Source organism: Taeniopygia guttata, chromosome 1A (assembly GCF_048771995.1).
Source record: "Taeniopygia guttata chromosome 1A, bTaeGut7.mat, whole genome shotgun sequence".
Classification (NCBI taxonomy): Eukaryota; Metazoa; Chordata; class Aves; order Passeriformes; family Estrildidae; genus Taeniopygia; species Taeniopygia guttata.
In genome coordinates, this window is record NC_133025.1 from 51,987,056 (window position 1) to 52,006,148 (window position 19,093).

The following is a 19,093-nucleotide window of genomic DNA, read 5'->3' on the forward strand; positions in this document are numbered from 1 at the left end:
ATGCTGCAGTTCCTAGAGAGCTCCCAGGGTTCTCAAAACCTGAAAATGCTTGCCTCAGATCAGTATGTGACCAAAAAGCTGCAGAGAGACAGGTGCTGGGACCTTGGTAAGTCGAGGGAAACATTTGTTGCTTCCAGTAATGCAATTTCTTCCAAAAACGAAAAGTAACTTTGAGAGCTAAAGCGCCAATTATATTACTAGGGGTAGAGGTAAAAGAAATCACTTACCTCAAAGATGTTGTCACAAAGCATTTATTTAAAATTAAATCTTTGAAAAACTTGCAAGTTTTCAATAGAGAGCACTTGAACAGCAGTAGTTCTGGTACATACACCTCTTCTTAAGCTTCACAAAAGCAATTGTTCATTTGTTGTCCACACATCATTCTCTCCTGCTTGGCAGAGACAGGATGGAGGCAAGAATCCCAACACAGCCAGAGTATTCTTGGTTCCTGCAGAGCCATGCTGAACACCTTCACCAGACTACAAACAGCTGAAGTAACTTTAAAGCAGACAGTTATCCTCAAGGGATAGGAAGGAAAATTACAGACCTGCCTTTTCCCCATCTGCAGTTTGTAGGGACACAATTTACCTGCTTGACCTCACTAGGATGAACTACAATGCGTTAGAGTTGGAAGAGCTTGGCAGCTGTGAGTATGATCCTACAGCTACTTTGGCAGCAGTAGCTTTAATACCCAGGGTATTTCTGCAGCAGGAACACTCTACCGGCACCTTCAGTATGTGCAGAGGGCAAGTGCTTAATGGAGGGTAAGAGCATCAGTTAAGTTCCTAAGGTGGGTGTTAGATCATAAAGGCAAAGAAATTCTTTAAGTCACATCCCTTGATTAGGTTCCTGATTCTGCAAACAAGGGGCTTAAGTTGGTGGTTAAACTGATACTTAAAACTTTCCTCTGTGCCTTCAGGTGTCAGGCAGAAATTCCTGAGCAGAGTCAAGAACATAATACAGAGAGTTTTTCACCACTAACAGTGACCAGCTGGGATCCCAGCCCTCACTTTGTACCCTGATAGTCTCTCATCCTCCTTGAGTAGAAGCTCATTATTTCAGTTCAAATTCTCTTGAAATAACATCTGGAGTATGAAGAAAAACCCAGTATGTGCAACATGACTAAATTTCAGGTGCTGTGGAACCTGGAAAAAGAAACCCCCAGTCTTGGTGGGATAGAGCTAAGTTATTTCTGATTTGATTTTGGTGATAGCAGTGTCAGAAATACATTCCAGAATTCTACCTGGAGACACCAACTTATTTCCTGAGAATTACTCAAGATTTAAAAAGTTACACAGAAGATCTGTCAAAATCTGTAAACCTAGCCTCAAATTAAGGATAAATTATCTATTTACACTTGTAATTTAATTCAATTCATCTTTTATTTATTACACAACTGTTCTGTGAAATGTTTTTCCTTATTCCCTTAGAAGGTAGAAGATAAAACTGTCCTTGCAATATTCAGCAAACTTCTGTGGTCACAGAATGCTTTTCTAGTGACTGTTCCATTTTATGTATCAGCTTTAAATATGGTAGCCCCTGTTTCAGGGATCATTATCTCAGGTGAAAACAAATGATTCAATCTTTCAGAGCTGGTAATAGAGGCAGGAGCTTAGAGCTTAACCACACCACCACCTTTCTTTGGCTGAGATGAAGAAGGCTGCAGATTGCAAGACACCAGAGCCCTTTCCATGAACTCTCACCGAACAGGGGCATTTGTAGAATACACATTAGTTGTAGTCCCATTAATTACTTTGATTTTTTGATGTTTGGTCCATCATGATTCCATTGCTGTCTCCAAATCATTGCTGCTACTGCTGGCTGTGGAACTGGAAGCCACAGAGTTGGCACTAGCCAGGATGAGCCTCTCTCTGTTTCCAAAAACTTCATTCACTGCAACACAAATGGAATTGCAAGGACAGCCTGGTGAGCACCATGAAATGGAAATTGCAACCTGCTGTGGTTTCAAAGCTTTTGCCCTTATCCCAAGTACAGAGCTGAAGCTAAAGGTCAGAAAATTGCCTGCCTATGATACGTCAATTGCAAGTCCTGTTATTTTTCCTCCAGAGCATCTAGAGGTTTCCTCTGCATAATTCCTGCACCTAAGTACTGTAAAACTGATGAGGTTTGAAGACCACATAATTAAGCTTAAATAATTTATTTCTGGTTTTAGTCTCTGGTTCCCAATAGGCTCTTAAAAGCCTTCTCCCAAAAAATCATGCTGTTTAGTTGCAGGTAGCTACAAGCAATCAAAACCAGTCCTCGCTTTTCTTCCCATAAGTACTCAAAAAATACGATATCAAATCACATCAAGACCATCAGGAAAAAACAAAACATTTTTTGTTTTATAAGAAATAAAAGTATAAAATAAGAAATAAGAAATAAAGGTATTATAAGAAATAAAGTATTACACATCAGCTGCAAGAACATAAATTGTGTCAAGCAGTTCTCCAATTCAGAAAAAAACCCACATTTTTTGAAGCTGAAAATGTGACCAACATGCAGTCTTGGAGTATTTAAAAATCTTAACCTACGGTTTTCTGTCAGAATCACAATACACTACTGAATACGAATACACCCTGCAAGCAAGTGAAGAACTACAACATTCAAATAAATGAGAACATTACCTGCTGAGATCTTGCTTATATCCCAAACACGCAGCCCTTCCCGTTCTCCTCCAAAGGCAAAGACAAATGGGAAGTCAGGGCAGCAAGCTGCACAGAACAGAACTCCCTGGCACGGTGGGAGAAAAAAAAAAGAAAACTTTTAATCTTAAAATTAATTTGTCATCTGAAAATACTTTCACCAAGCAAATTTTAGCAAATGCAATTAAGTTTCTGAAACTTCTTTCGTAAAGACATAAAATGAAAGTCAAGAGCCGCTAACTATAAACAGTTAATCACGTCTTTGTCTTGAATGTAGCAGATGCAAGCTGCAGCACCCCTAGTTCTACTCAGAACATTGTATCTGGAATTTGGGTCTCTGAGGCTTTGAAGCAGTCTGCCAATTCCATGTGGAATACTGCACTGTAATGAGAATGATTTACCCAGAATATTTGACTATTTTTTTCCCTATGAGACCTTAGGTAGAAAAAGATTCAAACAAGACAAAAAAAAGAATAAGCAAAGTTTATACATAAAACTTACTAGAATCAATAAATAAATATTACTATACCATTTTCATATCCCTGGAATGGACTAAACTTGGTCTGTCTCCCAGGATATCCCAAATTTTCACATATTTGTCAGCAGATGATGTCACAAGGCACCCTTTGATCTGACTGCTTAGTTGTAGCCCTGGAAGATGAAGAGTGCAGCAGTGTGAGAGCAACAGGCAATCCCCACTTCACAGTGATTAGGATACATTTTGAAGTGAAGTATGAGAACAACCCCAATATTCTTCTCACACTAAACTCCATTCCAGAAGAAAGGAGCAGAACATTAAATAAAGTTCCATGTTGCCACTGGTCCCTGTAGTGAGAGCCAAGGGAATCATGCAGGCCTATTTTGCCTCCCAATCCCCTCAGCAGAGATTTGTTTCACATGCCAGCTACCATGATTAGCATGCACAACTTACTTGTTAAACAAGGAGCACCTCAGTGCTATGGATTAAAGGCATCTTCCAGACATGCCTTGCCCACCTGGGACAAACAGGACACAAAGGCAATTTACCTGACACCTCTTCATCATGAGCTTTCAGAGTAAACAGCGGCTTATCAGCACGAGCATCCAGACAGTACACAAAGCCATCATCTGTGCTTGCCTAAGGTAACCACATTTAAAAAACAAACAGCCACAGTCACTCATTGGAAAAAAAACTTCCAGTGAAATAACACCCACCCTCTGGTAAAACCCTCTGATCTGAGGCAGACACTTCTCCCTAGGACATGTTACACTGTTCCCAAGCCTGCACCCCCAAAGTCAGGCTCTACCCAGCTGGTACCCCAGCTATTCTATGAACCTCAATTATGCTGCACTGATGACATGGAAGTCTTAATCCCATGCAAATTTCTTAAAGTGTATTTTGAAGAGAGTTGCCCCAGTAAGTCTGGCCCTCAGATCAGGCAATGAAATGCAGAGCCTTCAGTCTCTCGACTGTCAGTTCACAGCTTTTGGAGCCATCAGTGACTGCATAGGAGTCCTGTGCAAAACTAAGTGTGATTACACCAGGAGAGATTCACATCATAAACCAAACAGAGCTGAGCAGCCACTTCTGTTGGCTGTATACACAAAGCAACAGAGAACTAGACAGCCACTGAGATAATAGGGAAGATTTGGTTTTAAATTCTTGCAAAGTTTTATTACAAAAAATTCAAAAACACTAAGATATTTTTCTTTATACTCCAGGTGGTCTCTTCTTACAGGGAATAAGCAATAGAACAACAGAAAATAGCCTCAAGTTCCACCAGGGGTGGTTTAGCTCGAACATCAGCAAAAATGTCTTTACTGAAAGGCTTGTCAAGTACTGGCACAGGCTGCACAGGGAAGTGGTGGAATCCCCACCCCTGGAGTTATTTAAAAGCCATGTCGATGAGGCACTTATGGACATGGTTTAGTGGTGGCCTTGGCAGTGCTGGGTTAACATTTAAACTCCATCTCAGAGGACTTTTCCAACCTAAAGGAGTGGATCACTCCATACCAGCCAGGAGGACAGTGCCCTCTAGCGCTGACTTGAAACACTGAATCAATACTCAGGATCCCAGTTCTAATTAGCTATTTCTCAGCTGCAGTTGCTTCATTGTATGAAACACAACAGAAACTGTGCAAAGGAAAATATATCCCAGCCAGTGAACACTGCAACGACATGCCCAAGGCTGTCACCTCTGGAGTGAAAAAGCGCCAGCATCAACAGTTTTTCTACTGTTACAGTGAAGATACCAAATAAGTAGCTGGTGTAGAGATACTTACTGAAAAAACTACCTAAAAACATCCTCCCCCAGACTGCATTTTTATAATAAGCACCACAAAGCATCCAAATGTCCATCAGCTCCATTATGATTCAGAAACATTATGAACACTAAATAGGTTAACACAGGCTAAATGACATGGCAACAACTAACCAAAACAGAAAAACACGTACTCACCAAGAAATGGCAAGGTGAGAAATGATTCCAAATTACTCTCTCAACCTGACCACTAAACCGCCACACTCGATGGCTGTCCTGGGGATTTCTGCAGTCATATAGCACTGCTGATCTAGGGGAGAAAGGGACAGGAAATAAATTTTTTAAACAAAGATCTGCGTAGAACACTTCATGACATAGTTTGCTTTCTCACTGACATCTACAGAAGCTTCATGTAAACTATAATTTAAAAATTAAATGTAAACAACTTCACTACTTAGTCTTCTAATTCTGTAACAGATTAAAATCTTGCAGATAAGCACGAGATTTTTCCATGTGCTTCAAAGTTTCATCTTGGTTACCAACAGCCTCTCTACTGAAACTAAGCAGAGCTTGAATTTACTCAATACATAAGATACTTATCACACAGCAGCCCATAATTATGCAAATATATCACTTAATTACGAACAGACTTCAGTAAAGTCAAGTAATGACGCACTAATTAGGAAATTAATTTTGTCATACATATGCATATATTTTCAAATATGCTTAATAAAAAAAAAAAAATTCAAAAAAACCAACAATCTTAACAAATAGTTATAGAAAGACTACTCCACAAAGGAGAAAGAGTGGATGGCAGTCAGTGGGTCCTCTGGGATTCTTTACAGGCACGTGCTCAGCTGAGTGGCTGCAGAATCTGTTCCAACTCAAAAAGCTCCTGGGTGCAAATGCAAAGGAGGACTGGTCATGTCAGTCCAGCATCACCTCACCACTATCAACATCCTCTGTGTAACCCACTCCCACTCTATAGCTTTCCCAGGTCTTTACCAGGTATTTTACACAACAGTTTCTTTAGGTCTGGTTCTCAGGCTATGAAAGCATCTCCCAATGCTCACTGAATTCATGGCTTTGCAGGACAATTCCACAGGAGGAGTCCGTTAGTTTATGGAAAACACCGTGGTTTAGAGGTGTCCATGGTACCAAAGAGGCAGCTAAAAAGGGATCAGCAGCTGGTCACTGCTTGGACTTAATGCTTCCTTTTATCAAAGGAAGTCGAGACAGAGGGAAAAGACAGAAGCAGCTTCCTAACAACAGCAAAAGGTCCTTCTCCAATACTTCAGCAGATGCAGCAAGCACATAACAGAAGCCACAGAACTCGAAGGCTTGGCTAAAGATTGGCAAGTCTATAAATTATTTTAACGTAAGGACAAAGCCTTAAAAGCAGAATAAAAAATATCCATGTAAGAAAGTCATGGTGGCAGAACAAAATTTAAAAGTTACCCCATTGAGATGGGAGAACAGAGAGGGAGTATTTTGGCTGGCAGGATGTACAAGAACCGGCAGCTACAGAGTAGTCCAAGTGTGCAGACACCCACCATTTCCGAGCAACTCCAGGCTGCAATCACAGGAGACAGCCCATTACAATTTGGCTGTGCCTTTAGAGGCTGGAGGGAGAGAACTGAGATTTCGAAGTCCCTCGTGCCTGGCCTTACTGGCTGGCAAAATTTGGGCAAATTTTCACAGGAATAAACAGTGACATGTTCCCAATGAAGAAAACGCCATAAAGCCAAATTAAGAAACAAATTTGGTTTGGAACAGGCAGACACCTGGCACAGAAAATGTCAGTCCAGATGGTTTAAGCATTTGCTACCCCTGAAAAAGAGGTAAGGAAAACTACATATTGGCCATATGCAAACCTGGCTTCCTTGCTGGAAAAAAATAACAGCGTTACTCAAATTGGCAGTTATATGAAAAATCAATGAAAACACAAGGCTTAATTGAAAAGGAATATCCTCCCCACATGGAACATGTGAAAACATTGTCCTGACATACTTATCAAATGATCCAGAAACGAGGGTCTGAGTTTCAAAGGGGTGAAACTGCAATGTCTGGACCTAGATAATGGAAGATTTTATGTAACACACATATACACGAACTTTCTTGGATCAAAGCACGACCATCCCAACCCCAAGCCAGCACACAAGTCCTCCCCCAAAAACCCTCCTATTAAGCTTGTTGATACTCAGATTGCTCAAAATCAGTGCAATTAATGCAAGAGATGTGTATTAATTCAAACACCCCCACCAGGTGAAAACAAGATATTTCCCAATATAATTTGACTGAACAGAATCCCATGCCCCCTTTCTGCTCTAGATATTAAAAAGAAAAAAAAGGGGGGAAAAAAAAAAAGCTGGAGGTAAAAGAATATCTGCTTCCAGTTTGGGGAAAAAAGCAGATGTTAACAAAATATGAAAATCAGGAGTTGGTCAAGGGCAGTGACTTTGTTAGCAGCAAAATAAGGTTACAGCTATTAATAACTAGCTTTTACATTTTAATTACTATGAGATTAATTCATTTCTGAAGTACTCATCACTATGGTATTTTAGTATAATTTATTTTAAACCTTTTCACCTAGAACAAACTGTAACTGACACTCATTCCCTTAAGAGAGTTACAGTTTGACCTATGTTCAGACATCTATTTTTGTAGCTTAAACCAGCATTATTATATTCCCCACCATTAGGGCCAATACACAAAAGGTATTTTAAAAACTATTACAAAGCTTTTTTAACTTTCTAAAAGATCAGTTAAATAACATTTTAATAAGCAAATACAGTACTGTTTGCAAAAACAACTAATTCATAAATTAAAACAATTCTGCACAGATTTTAGAAAATTATAGGATTGTTGTTCTGAGGGTTCACTACCAAGCAGCAAATGAAAAACTGCAGTTACATTTTTCTCTCTATTCCACAGTGGAAGAAACACAGCAAATAATCCATACCTTGTCTGTATGTAGTGTCAGGCTGGCTGCTGGCTTACCCACAGCCATGTCCCACAAAATCACTGTGTTGTCAGCAGAGGCACTTGCTAAAACGTTCCTGATAATGGATCAAAAATCAGTTTCAAAATTCTTTCTACAAACAAATAATGGTAGAAAATCCAAAATACACACAAAGCCCAATTCTGAGAACAAGTACACTGTTTGATTCCTCTCAAGTCTGAGGGATAACTCTCTGAAGGCAATTTTAAGTTTTAAGTAAAGATTATAAATGAGCTATATTAAGTACATTAGTAGAACACTTATAACAATGACAGTTCTGCTTCTATTTCCCCTGATATTACTTACAGCACCATTTAGATAAAGATTTCTCAAACAAAACAAAGTAATAAAGGCTTTGAAGCACATTCTTTCCTTTGACACTGAATAGTGTTTTTAAACATTACCTGCGCTACTTTGCATGCAGCCAAGAACCTGATAAACCTGTTTGTAAAATATTTTGCTAATATCTGTTTATATTCCTACTGAAGATACGCTATACCCTTTGTAGACTGCTGAAAGTAACCACTAAAATTTCAGTTAGTTTACAGAGCCCACATTTCAACTTAAATTTGACCAATTGTGTTAGGAGCAATAAACACAGCTTAAAAGTTTGATCAGAAAAAACAAATCAAAACATCCCCAAATGCCTGTCAAACACACACTACATTTCCTATAACTGCTTCATTGCTCTTAAAATCAGATTTATTACCTCAACATGTTATTTCTGACTGAAACTGTTCCCCCTCCTCTTTTTATATTAATCAAGTGTTTCTGCCTGAAAGAATTAACATTCTCCTGGAAATGCTGTTTTCTCAAGCACTGTTACAAGGGAAAGTTAAGAAAATGTATAGTGAAGGCTTTAAGAACATTTTACAGTAACACCACTATGACCTACAGGCAGAAAGTTATTTGTAGAGAGTTGTCACAACATGCCTTGCTTAAAAGAAAAAAACAACAATAAAACATTTTATATACAAGCTGCTCCAAGGAGTTCCTTGTTTTGTCCGTAAGCTGCCCACTTCAGGGTTGTTTTTATTTCCTGAAAGACCTACCAGTATCAATGAATTTGTAACTCAGTACATTACAGAATTATGCATTTCACACTTAACTACTGAAGCAATAATTTTTTTTCACCCTTGTCTATATTATCACCAGATAACTCCTAGGTACACAAAAGCTCCTCTTTTCTAAGAATGATGAACTGACCACTGTCACATTCTGTGCATATGTGTCTAATTTAAAAACACTGTAAATTAAGAGTGCAATTTATATACATATACTGAGGTCTGCGTGGGTGTTTTCTTCATCAGTATCTAGATAAGAAAACAGTACAAGCGAAGGCTCACACCTGCTCATCAGAATATTCAGAGTTGTCTCTGAACATGTTCAAAGGCAGAGGCATTTATGAGCAGAAAAAAAAAATCAGCCCATGTCTGACTGAAGCAGTTTCAAGACCCCTGCTGACAGACGAACTGTTAACAACAGCCTAAGTGATAAAAAAACCAACAGCATCTTTACTTCAGTCAGCACATTGTCCTTGACCTCTGCCCCAAGATGGGCCAGCTTTGTGTTGCTTCAATAGCAGCACTTCATTTCTAGTTCATTCAGGCAACAGGGAATCTTCTCTGCCTAGATGCCAGAGGCATTTCCATAACTGAGCTATTAGGGCTCCTACACTCTCTTTCCTGTTCACAGTTTTGGGGCAAAAGCCAGAAGGAAAAAAAAACCAAAACAGAATAGCAAGGACTTTCTCCTATAAATCTACTTGTCTCTGTTGAAATGGTGTTTCAGGCCACTGGCAGAGCAGCATAGCTCAGGGCAGCCCTTCTGCTTCTCCAGTTTGAACAAGTGAAATGTAGACAATTTATCAAATGGCTCACACACACCTTTGCCTTGCCCTCATCTAGACAACCTGCAAATCAAAAGTGACCTGCAGCAATATACAAGTATTAAAAAAAAAAAAAAGTCAAGAGCTCTAGTTTAAAAAAAAAAAAGTGTATTTTTAAGAATGCATCAATTTCAGCAGTGCTTTCAAGTTCTTGGATTTTGTGTGAAAACTGTTCGCCTAATGAAGACTGCAATTTTCTAACATTCATTGTTATCCAAGTATTCTTTACCTGCTTTGTTTATTCCATGAAAGATCAAGCACAGCATCAGTATGTCCTTCAGTCCCTTCTGAAGATAAACCCTGTGTACACACACATAACATAAACAGACTTTTGAAAATTACAGCTTCAGTGCAAATCAAGCATTACTCCACATTAGTATGAATTCCCTAAAGCCTTCACAAACAACTTTGTATTAAATTACTCTCACTTGCTGCAACACAGCTTTTGAGAGAACTATCTCAGCACCACCTGCACCTCCTACCCCAGATTGCAGATCGCTCCAGCTGCTGGCTTTACAGAACTGGTTATTCCCTTCAGGCTAGTAAAAGAAACCTCATTATTTCCAGCTAATGTGCAACTTCTTCAGCTTCTTTCTAAACTCTCCTGGCAGTTCTCTCTCTCTCCTCCCAATTAACTGAGCTTTGGGTCCTTGCAACTGCCACTTCCTGCAACTTCTAATTTTAAATAGTTAAGATTCAAAGTTTACTGGGACACCACCCCACTCCTGTTCTGCTCTTAATTCCAGGCTTTACTTATTTATAGAAAAATTAGCGTTTCAAATACTGTAGGGGGGAAGAAGAAGGCATTATCCCTGCTATAAATTTCCTCCATCCAACCAGCTAAACCATTTGGCAACACTTACTTTCTTTCCTTTCTTTTTCTTCTTTTTCTCTTTCTTGCCTCCAAGAGAAAAGACTGGTTCCAAGGATTCTACTACATCAAGGTCCCAAATGTCAATGACTGGGGTCATGTTACCCACTGCAACATAATTTCCTACAAACAAAAAACCAAATGCAACCACATTTACTTAGTTATAAAACAGCATATTTGGCATTCAGCTGCTCCTTCTTTCTTTGGTTAAGTAAAACTTACATGCCACAATCTTCTATTTGAACGTACTTATGTTTATAACTGGGAAGGAGCAATTTAAAAATATCAGCTGATAGCAGATGTTGCCAAAAAAAAAAATTACTTACCCTCCTTCCCCTTCAGTACAAGTAACTGTTTAAACAACATGTATAAAGTTGCATGTTTTGCTTGTTTTTGAAAGGAAAAACAAACCAAAATTAAACCACATCCCCTGTACTATGGAAGAAAAAATTCTGAGAAACACAGGAAAAATGTTACTAAATACATAAATATATAAAATATAAACAAATTTTGATGTGGTTTACATATAATTAACTGAACAAAAGCAACCTTTCATTTGCAAACAGAAAAGAAAGCCGATTTCAGAGATTGCTCTGATCTGCTGACAATAACTTAATTGTTTGCAATAAAATCAGTATTTTATTGCAAAGCATTTATAAGCATTTATTACAGCAGCATCACTGAGATGACTGGATCACCAAGCAAAAATACCTGACATACACATCTTGGTTATCCCAAGTCAATACTAACACTGATTTTATTTCTTTGTACTGCAGGAAGAAATTATTTACTGACAACATTACACTTACATGCTTTTCAAGCAAAAATTCTTTAACTGGACACTGACAATATCCTTTGTAATTTACCTGTTGATTCATCTGGACTAGGATCAAAATTCAACCACTCCAGGCTCAGAGGGTAAGCAGGCAAGATAATGTCATGATGGACATAAAATGAGTCCTCTTCATGATTATAAACTGAAAAAGAATTAAAGTTATGCAAGACATCAGTGAAGAGGGAAAGCAAACAACTATGAGCACATCACTTCTACAAAAGGCAGCTGCTGTAGAAAAAACTAAATTCTCAAGGAGATTTAGAAGGAAAATTCACAGTCTTCAGAGATTTACTGCAGAGGCCAGACCCTCTACAAATGTTGTACCTCACAGAATTATACAAAATAAAAATTCTCCTGTGTACTTTAGATAAACGTGTGATGAGTTCAGTCAAGGTTCAATACTTTTACTTTATTTGTAAGATCTCTTAATAATACACGCTCCATATCCAGCACTTTCTACATCAGGATACATTCAGTTTACAGAATTAGCAATTAAAAAAAGTATTCCAGATGAAATTGAAAAGGAAATGATGGTAAAAAGACAAATCAAAGGAAGGTGAAGAAGTCAGAAGGACTTCTACCTTTAGAAGATGATGAGATACAGGAAAAGTTTTGATAAAGCAGCCATATACTAAACACAAATTCTCTGTAGCCAGCTATTTTTCTCCTTATAATAAAATAACTTAACAACTGGACAGCAGAGAAAACCTATTAATTATTTAATAACATCACACACACAAAATCACAATGCCATTTTTAAGTGCATGTGACAGATGTTCAGATAGTAACTGAAGTCACCAGTTAACTAAGTTACCTTAGTAGTCAACTAAGACAAGGTTACCCAATTTTAGAAACCGCAGAAGTTTTGCTATTGTTCTGTAAGTTTATATTGGATATAAACTTACAGTTAATAAAATTTGTAAACACCTCCAGACACAGAAAATGCCACATGCTGGTATCTGAAGAGATGCCTTCACGCATTTTGGTCATGTTGTTGCTTAAAATGAAATACTTTGCCTACAGAAACACAGACAACAGCACAAGTGGCCAGAAACATTCCCAAAAAGAACCACAGTAAGCAAAGATGATAATTTCAGCACGTTCAATAGTATTTATTGGCTGCAACAGAACAATTTTTACACTGCAAAAGTAAACCTATTTCTAGAACAAGCAGTATTCAGGCCCTATTAAGAATTATCTCTTTAAGACCATGATGATAAAAGTGCTGGTTCTCCTAATTCTAGCAGTGGAAAGCCCACTTAAAGAAGCAAGGAGAAAGCTAAATTTAAAAATATAAGTAAAACAACAAACCACTAGAGGATGTTTGCAGTATATGGAAAGTAAGACTGGAATGAAGAGCTTATGTTCAGAGAATAAAAGTGTCATAGTATTTCCTACAAGTTTTAAGGAACAACATAAGGAAAAGACTTGCTATACAGCCTGAAAGAAGCAAGCTATCCTTTAAATAATAGTAACTACACAGGAAATACTCTAGTACTGAAAAGTAGCTAAAGCACCATGATGCAGAAAAGGAGAAAACACGAGGCAGAAGGGGAGAAAAATCCTTCTCAAAACCAGCCCATTGCCTCTTCAACACAGCCACATGGCACATGCTAGGCAAGACATTCCCTATGTTCATTGTAAAGAACAAATCCTATTTTACTCACCATGGACCTCCAAACTACAGCAGTCTTTATCAACTCTGCCACAAAGGACAAGATTGTCACTGGGTTTTATCAAGAAGTCCTCCTGTTCATATTGCTCCTAAACAGCAAAAAGGAGAAGACAAAGGGTGTTTGAGCAAAGCACATAAATCATGAAACTACACGTGTTCAAAAGGTGGAATCCGCAATATTTGAACCAGAGCTGAAAATACTCAAAATCCAACACTTTAATGTTCACCCACCTAAAACCACTTTATGGTGCTGAACAGAGAAAAGCAAGAACTAGACTCAATTACGGGGAGAGTGAATAGTCATTAGACTGAAGGTGGGTTTGTAGAGATGTTTAATTATCAAATATAAAACCATATTTCAAGGCTATCCTGATGCAGCCGATTGCTGAAAAGAAAATCATCACCAGGTGTGCACAAAGAAAGGTGCTTTCCCTTGTGCTCCTGTGCCTTGACCACTTATATAACAGAATAGCATTTTACCCAGTAACAATGCTTGCAGCTGCTCCTCACATCCAGGAAAATACTTCCACTGACCAATTCCTGGAAAATATTTCCCAAGAAGTACTGCCTACAGCGCTACCAGGCATTCAGCTGTACCCTCTCATCTGATTTTCACTGTTACTGAGGAATGGAAGGAACTTAGGAATTTTTGTTGCAAAAAATTAAGAACTGTACAGAAGTCAATAATCTTACACAGAGTAGCACCCTTCCCATCTTCAACACATACAAGACTTTGTGGACTTCTCATTGCAAGCTTTTAAGTTGTTGTGGGTTTTTTATTCACTTCAAGCATACTTCAGTATTTGAATTCTATAAAGTTCTGCAATTCTTTGAATTCACTTAAGGTTACACAATACATAGTCTTCAACAGTTCCAGCAGTAAATACCAAATGACAACAGAAAATGCATATTGAAGTACTTTCAGAATTTGGGCAAAGAACTTGGGCATAGGAAGAAGAGCTTGAGAAAAAGGTGTTAATTTTCTGTATGTCTACAAACCCAGCTTCTGCAAAGATGTCCCTCATCTGACAGTGGAAACTAATACAGGCAGAAGCAGCCAACGACACAGTACTATATATACATACACACATACACATATATATATACAAAGAACATTGATATATTAGACACATTGCCTGAGTCCAGAGTCCACCTGAGCCTGATTTCTTACACAAACTGGTGGAAGGTGCAAGAGTCTTGCTATTTGTGAAATTTTCTAATTTTGGCCACTTGTGGCCTGAGACTTGTTATTTCTTCAAGTGTTTTCTGTGTTGTGCTAGGCCGGTGAAAAACCATCCATGTACAGAAGTGCATGGATTAAGTAAGTGCCTGTTCACTTTAACCTCCTACTTAGATGCAAAATTCACAGAAAGAAGGGACAGCACAAAGCAACCTTAAAAGCAAAGAGCACCGTCTTATCAAAACTCTGGCCCACCTTTGAAAAGGGACTGAAAGCACTTACATGGCCCAAGGCAGAGTGGAAAATTTAACTGATTTTAAAGTTTGTGCTGTTTAAGATATTTAACATTCTTTAAGTACTCACAGTGGATTTTAGGGTGATGTAAGGATCGTTTTCATTGCTCCCATATACTGCCAGAGTAGCCAAAGAGTCTCCAAGTTTTAAATCACCTAGATGGGAATTTCAGAACACTTTTTATACATGTCTGTAACAGGCAAAGTTAGAAACTCCTGTACCAATACCTGTATTACCTATACAGCAAAGTATCAGGAGTGGGATAGATGAACTTCCAAGTTCCAAACTTAAGTACCTCGGTGAGATGAACTGCTTAGTGCTTTCAGGGACTTCTGCTGCTGCTCTGCTCCAGCACTACAGCACCCAGAGTGACAACCTTTCCAACATGCTCTTGGTCTTAGTGTCAGCAAGGGGGACACTGAATTGTTTCCCTCACTAAATGTCTTCCCAAGATGGGACAAGCAAATCATAAAAACTGTGAATTTCCAGTATCTGAAACTTAACACAGTGCAGACTTAGGCTATTAAAGTCTTAAGTACAACAAGAAGTGGAAAGGCTCTTCACAAAGGTTCTTCACTTACACTGCACATCTGACACACAAATTCTTCTTACCCGTGTATTCCTCTGCATCATAATTGTCCAAATCATATTCATCCAGCTCATGATCAGACAGCTCTTCATTGTTTTGGGAAGACTTAGTGCTGCTGCCAGGCACGGGCGCATTCGTGTCACCTGCTGTCTGGCCTTCATCACTGCCACCAGCACCATCCCTGTGGAAAGATACACAGCCCTGAGAAACCGTGGCAGACACACAAGCACTTCCAGGGGGCTGCTGGAGAGATTTCAGCACACAGTCTCAGCTGCTCACATGGCTTTCAAGTCTTTATGCCAATAACTTTGAAATCCATTCACTCCTTCTAGAGCCTTTCCTAAAGTATAAGGCATCTATAATTCTCAGGTTTTCAGAGAAAGTTTTTCCTTGAAAGTTTTCATGACAAAATGTGACATAAATTTTCCTCAGCAAGGTAAACTGTGTGTCCAAGCCCCTTTCTCTTACATGTTTTTTGTGGATACAATCTCTCAACCTCTCTTCTGTGCATTCACATGTGTCCATGTCATTCCTTCCTTTCTTTTCCCTACTCAGAGGTATGGTCATGTGTGAGAATTCCCACATTTCTTCAAGCTTTTTAAGACCTAATTTTCTCACACTTCCCATACTTAAGCAGAGGAAAAATAACATAGAATTCATTAGGTAAGGTCACACTGTGGATTCTTCTCATGGAGTAAACCATGCAACATCTACAAAATTCAGAACTTTGAGTCATCAAGTTCAGCATGCAAGGAATTCAGAAGGAAATGCACATTAAACATTGGCTGAGAAGATAACAGACAGCCAAGGTGTCACAATAGAGTGTGCTCCAAAGAAACTCATCCCTGCTCAAAACACTGTATTTCTATCCTTCTGCATGCAAAATTCCCAAGCAACAATGAGCCAAGGTGGTTCTCAGGTACAGTTTCCAAATTAAATATCAGGAACTTAATTTTCCTAATTTGTTCAGTAAAATAAACACTTCACATTAACAACATAACTAGAGACAAGTATCAAGATAATTAAATAAAATAACTAAATCCAAATTTTATTTGTAATCTTTGCACAGGGAAAAAAGTGAGATGTTGCAACAAATTCTGCAAAGTACAACAAATTAAAAATAGATCAGCTGTTTCAGATAGCCCTCATATTTCCATCCTGAAGTTTTATAGAATGCATAAAAAAACAGCACCTCAAATCTTTCCATGCTTTTGAAATTGCAAGAGAAAGGAAATCACTCCGAAAAACAAAAGTTTACACACAGAAAGGGGAAACAAATAACTCCACAGAAAACAGAAACACCAATCAGTTAAGAAATTAACATGATGTGAGAATCTTCCAAATGTTTATGATTATTTTGGAACCATTAAATAACCAAAACCAGAAAAACCAGAATAAAATACATCCTGGGACAATACACTCAGCAGTAGTGTGACTGATCCAACAGAAACAGGGTGGATAATATTCAACCAAGTACAAAAACTTTTTCTGTTACCTATTGCATCTGTTGAACCACACACACCCTACACAGCTGAAACAGTCAGAAGCCTAACTCTATGAACACATCTAACAGAAAATGGCCAGAAAATGGAATAAGGCCTTAATCCCGCATTCTGTCTGGACAAAAGAGAAACATTTCTTTCTCGTCTTCTATTGTGTTTCCTAAATACGTCACTTCTTGTATTAGTTTTGTAAATACTTTTTTTTTTTTTAAGAGTAGAGCAACAAAACTTAACACAACTACATAACCAAGAGCTCTCAGTGCTGAGGGAAGAGTTGTGATGTCTCCAGTTTCACGGTGTCCAGACACACCCCTGAGTGATGTACTGCCTTTTTTACCAATGCACGAACCCGCCGTCACTCTGATCTCCACTGTGCCCTCCACACCCAGACCGTCCAGTCCCACCCTCGCCATCCTTTTACCCGGCCACTTTGGGACTCCGACTCGCTTTGCCACACGCCCAAAGCAGCCGCTGTTCCAAACCCAGCGCCGTAATTCTCACTGCAGGGGGAACAGGAGCTCCAGCGAGCGCCAGGCCCCGCGGAGCCCGTCACAGCCCGCAGTGACAGCGGAGCGAGCACACCGGGACGCAGCCGCCTCGCCACCTCCCCGCCGGCAGCAGGACCCGCTCCGGGCCATGTTCCCCCGCCGGCGCTCCCGGACGCCAGGCTGCCGTGGCACGGTGTTTCCGGCGGCAATTGTGCAGGTTGCTGCCGGTCCCGCTGCTCCTTGCTGCTCCCCGGGCCGGCCCTGCACCTCCCCGTGCCCGTGCCGCCGCCTCCCCTCCCCGGCTTTCTGAGCAGAGCCCGGCAGTGGCGGCGAGTCCCTCCCGCCGCACCGGCTCACCCCAGCCTGTCCTGCGCCTCCTCGATCAGACCCTTCAGCTCCTCCTCGTTGAGCTGCACCTGCAAGGCGGACACAGAGGGGTGAGGGGGGTGGCGGGGGCGGGCGGGGGTCCCTCAGCGCGGTCCCGGCCCCGGCCCCGGCCCCACCTTGTCGGGCGTCTCCTTGGCCACGCCGCGCCGCACCCAGGCGGCGCAGGGCACGGGGCAGCTCATGGCGCCGCCGCCGCACGTGCCACCGGCCCGGCGCGCGCCCTAACGTCACGGGAGCAGAGGCCGCTCTCCGCGGCGCGGAACGGGGAGGGGGCGGAGACTGCTACATGACGTCATCCCCGCGCGCGGGGTTCGTGCGGAATTCCGGCATCCATTAACTTGGAATAAACCCTCTGAGATCTGCGAGTCCGACCTTCGAGTGCTCCGCTCCCCACCCTGGGTCACGGCTTCCCTCACTGCCCTGCCACTGAGACATCCCGGCGGCAATCCACCGAAATGAGAAGTTTAGAAAGGCCTTTTTTGATATTGGTCCCTACATTTTATCCAAGAAACCAGCGCACGGAGTCAGTGGGAACAGGGAGGTGCAGGGAGTCGTGGGGGTTCTGGCGTCTCCATAGGAGCGGCTGCTTTCTGCCCTCCTACATGAGCTAACTCATTAAATCAGAGGAAATGGATTGAAGGCCAGCTGGAATGTACAGAAAGTACTGTCTTACTAACACGGTGGAATCACTGTTGTTCCATCACTAGAATCCTAAATCAGTGCAAAGTACAGGGATGGGAAGCTGAGGAAGGAGAACGAGTGTTTCTCAACTCGGTTAACCACACTGCGGCTGGGCAGATAAAATGGCCTCGTTATTCCATCCGCGACACCACTGTGGCGTTTTCATTATTTGTTACCCTGATTCTTCTGTGGTTCTGGCATGAGAGAGAAATAAAAATCTACAGGAATATTACTACCTCTTCACTTCCCCCTTCATTTCACCGGTACGCTGTGTTTTGTCTTAATGTAGACATAAACATACCAAGGCAGAAGTTGGATCCTTCCAGCTTTTCCTTGCAGTAACCTGTGACATGGACGTCCTAGTCTTACCTGTAATCCTGCATTTTGGCATGCTTGTATCACTGCAAATAAGCATTTATGGAAGTTTTCTGATTGTCAGAAGAGATAAAATACCTCAGAGATAGCTCAAAGACACAAGTAAAAGCTGCCAAATTTGTGTTTGAAAGACACAAACAGAAGCTGTCAATTGTTTGTTTGTATGTTTACAAGAGGGCAAACAAGGGACAATACAAGCCTGGAATAAGGGTCAGAGAGAAGAGGCTGGGAGAAAAAGGCAATGCAAGGAAACTGAAAAGGGGATTGTTCATAGGAAAAGGCATTTGGAACCCTAAAGGATATTCTTCAGAGCTGAAATAAATGATGGACTCCTAAAACTCAGCTCTCCTTTACTGTCTGCATGTATTTATTAAACACAGTGAGAAAAGGCACAGTTCATCTCCCTCTAATGTCTGGGCTCACATCTGTGCTGAGCAGTAAA

At 40.4% G+C, this 19,093-nt stretch overlaps 1 protein-coding gene across 1 annotated transcript; it reads right to left on the reverse strand.

The window, feature by feature from the left end:
• Positions 1-235: 235 nt before the first annotated feature.
• On the reverse strand, positions 236-17,858 carry PWP1 (PWP1 homolog, endonuclein). The gene is made up of 15 exons (XM_030263126.4): positions 17,712-17,858; positions 17,566-17,624; positions 15,242-15,399; positions 14,699-14,784; positions 13,148-13,244; positions 11,512-11,622; positions 10,638-10,768; positions 10,004-10,074; positions 7,848-7,944; positions 6,896-6,957; positions 5,084-5,195; positions 3,672-3,762; positions 3,175-3,296; positions 2,628-2,733; positions 236-1,893 (listed from the first exon to the last, which is right to left on the reverse strand). The coding sequence occupies exons 1-15, from the start codon at positions 17,775-17,777 to the stop codon at positions 1,778-1,780; spliced, it is 1,485 nt and encodes a 494-aa protein (XP_030118986.4). The 5' UTR covers positions 17,778-17,858; the 3' UTR covers positions 236-1,777.
• Between the last annotated feature and the right edge of the window lie 1,235 nt (positions 17,859-19,093).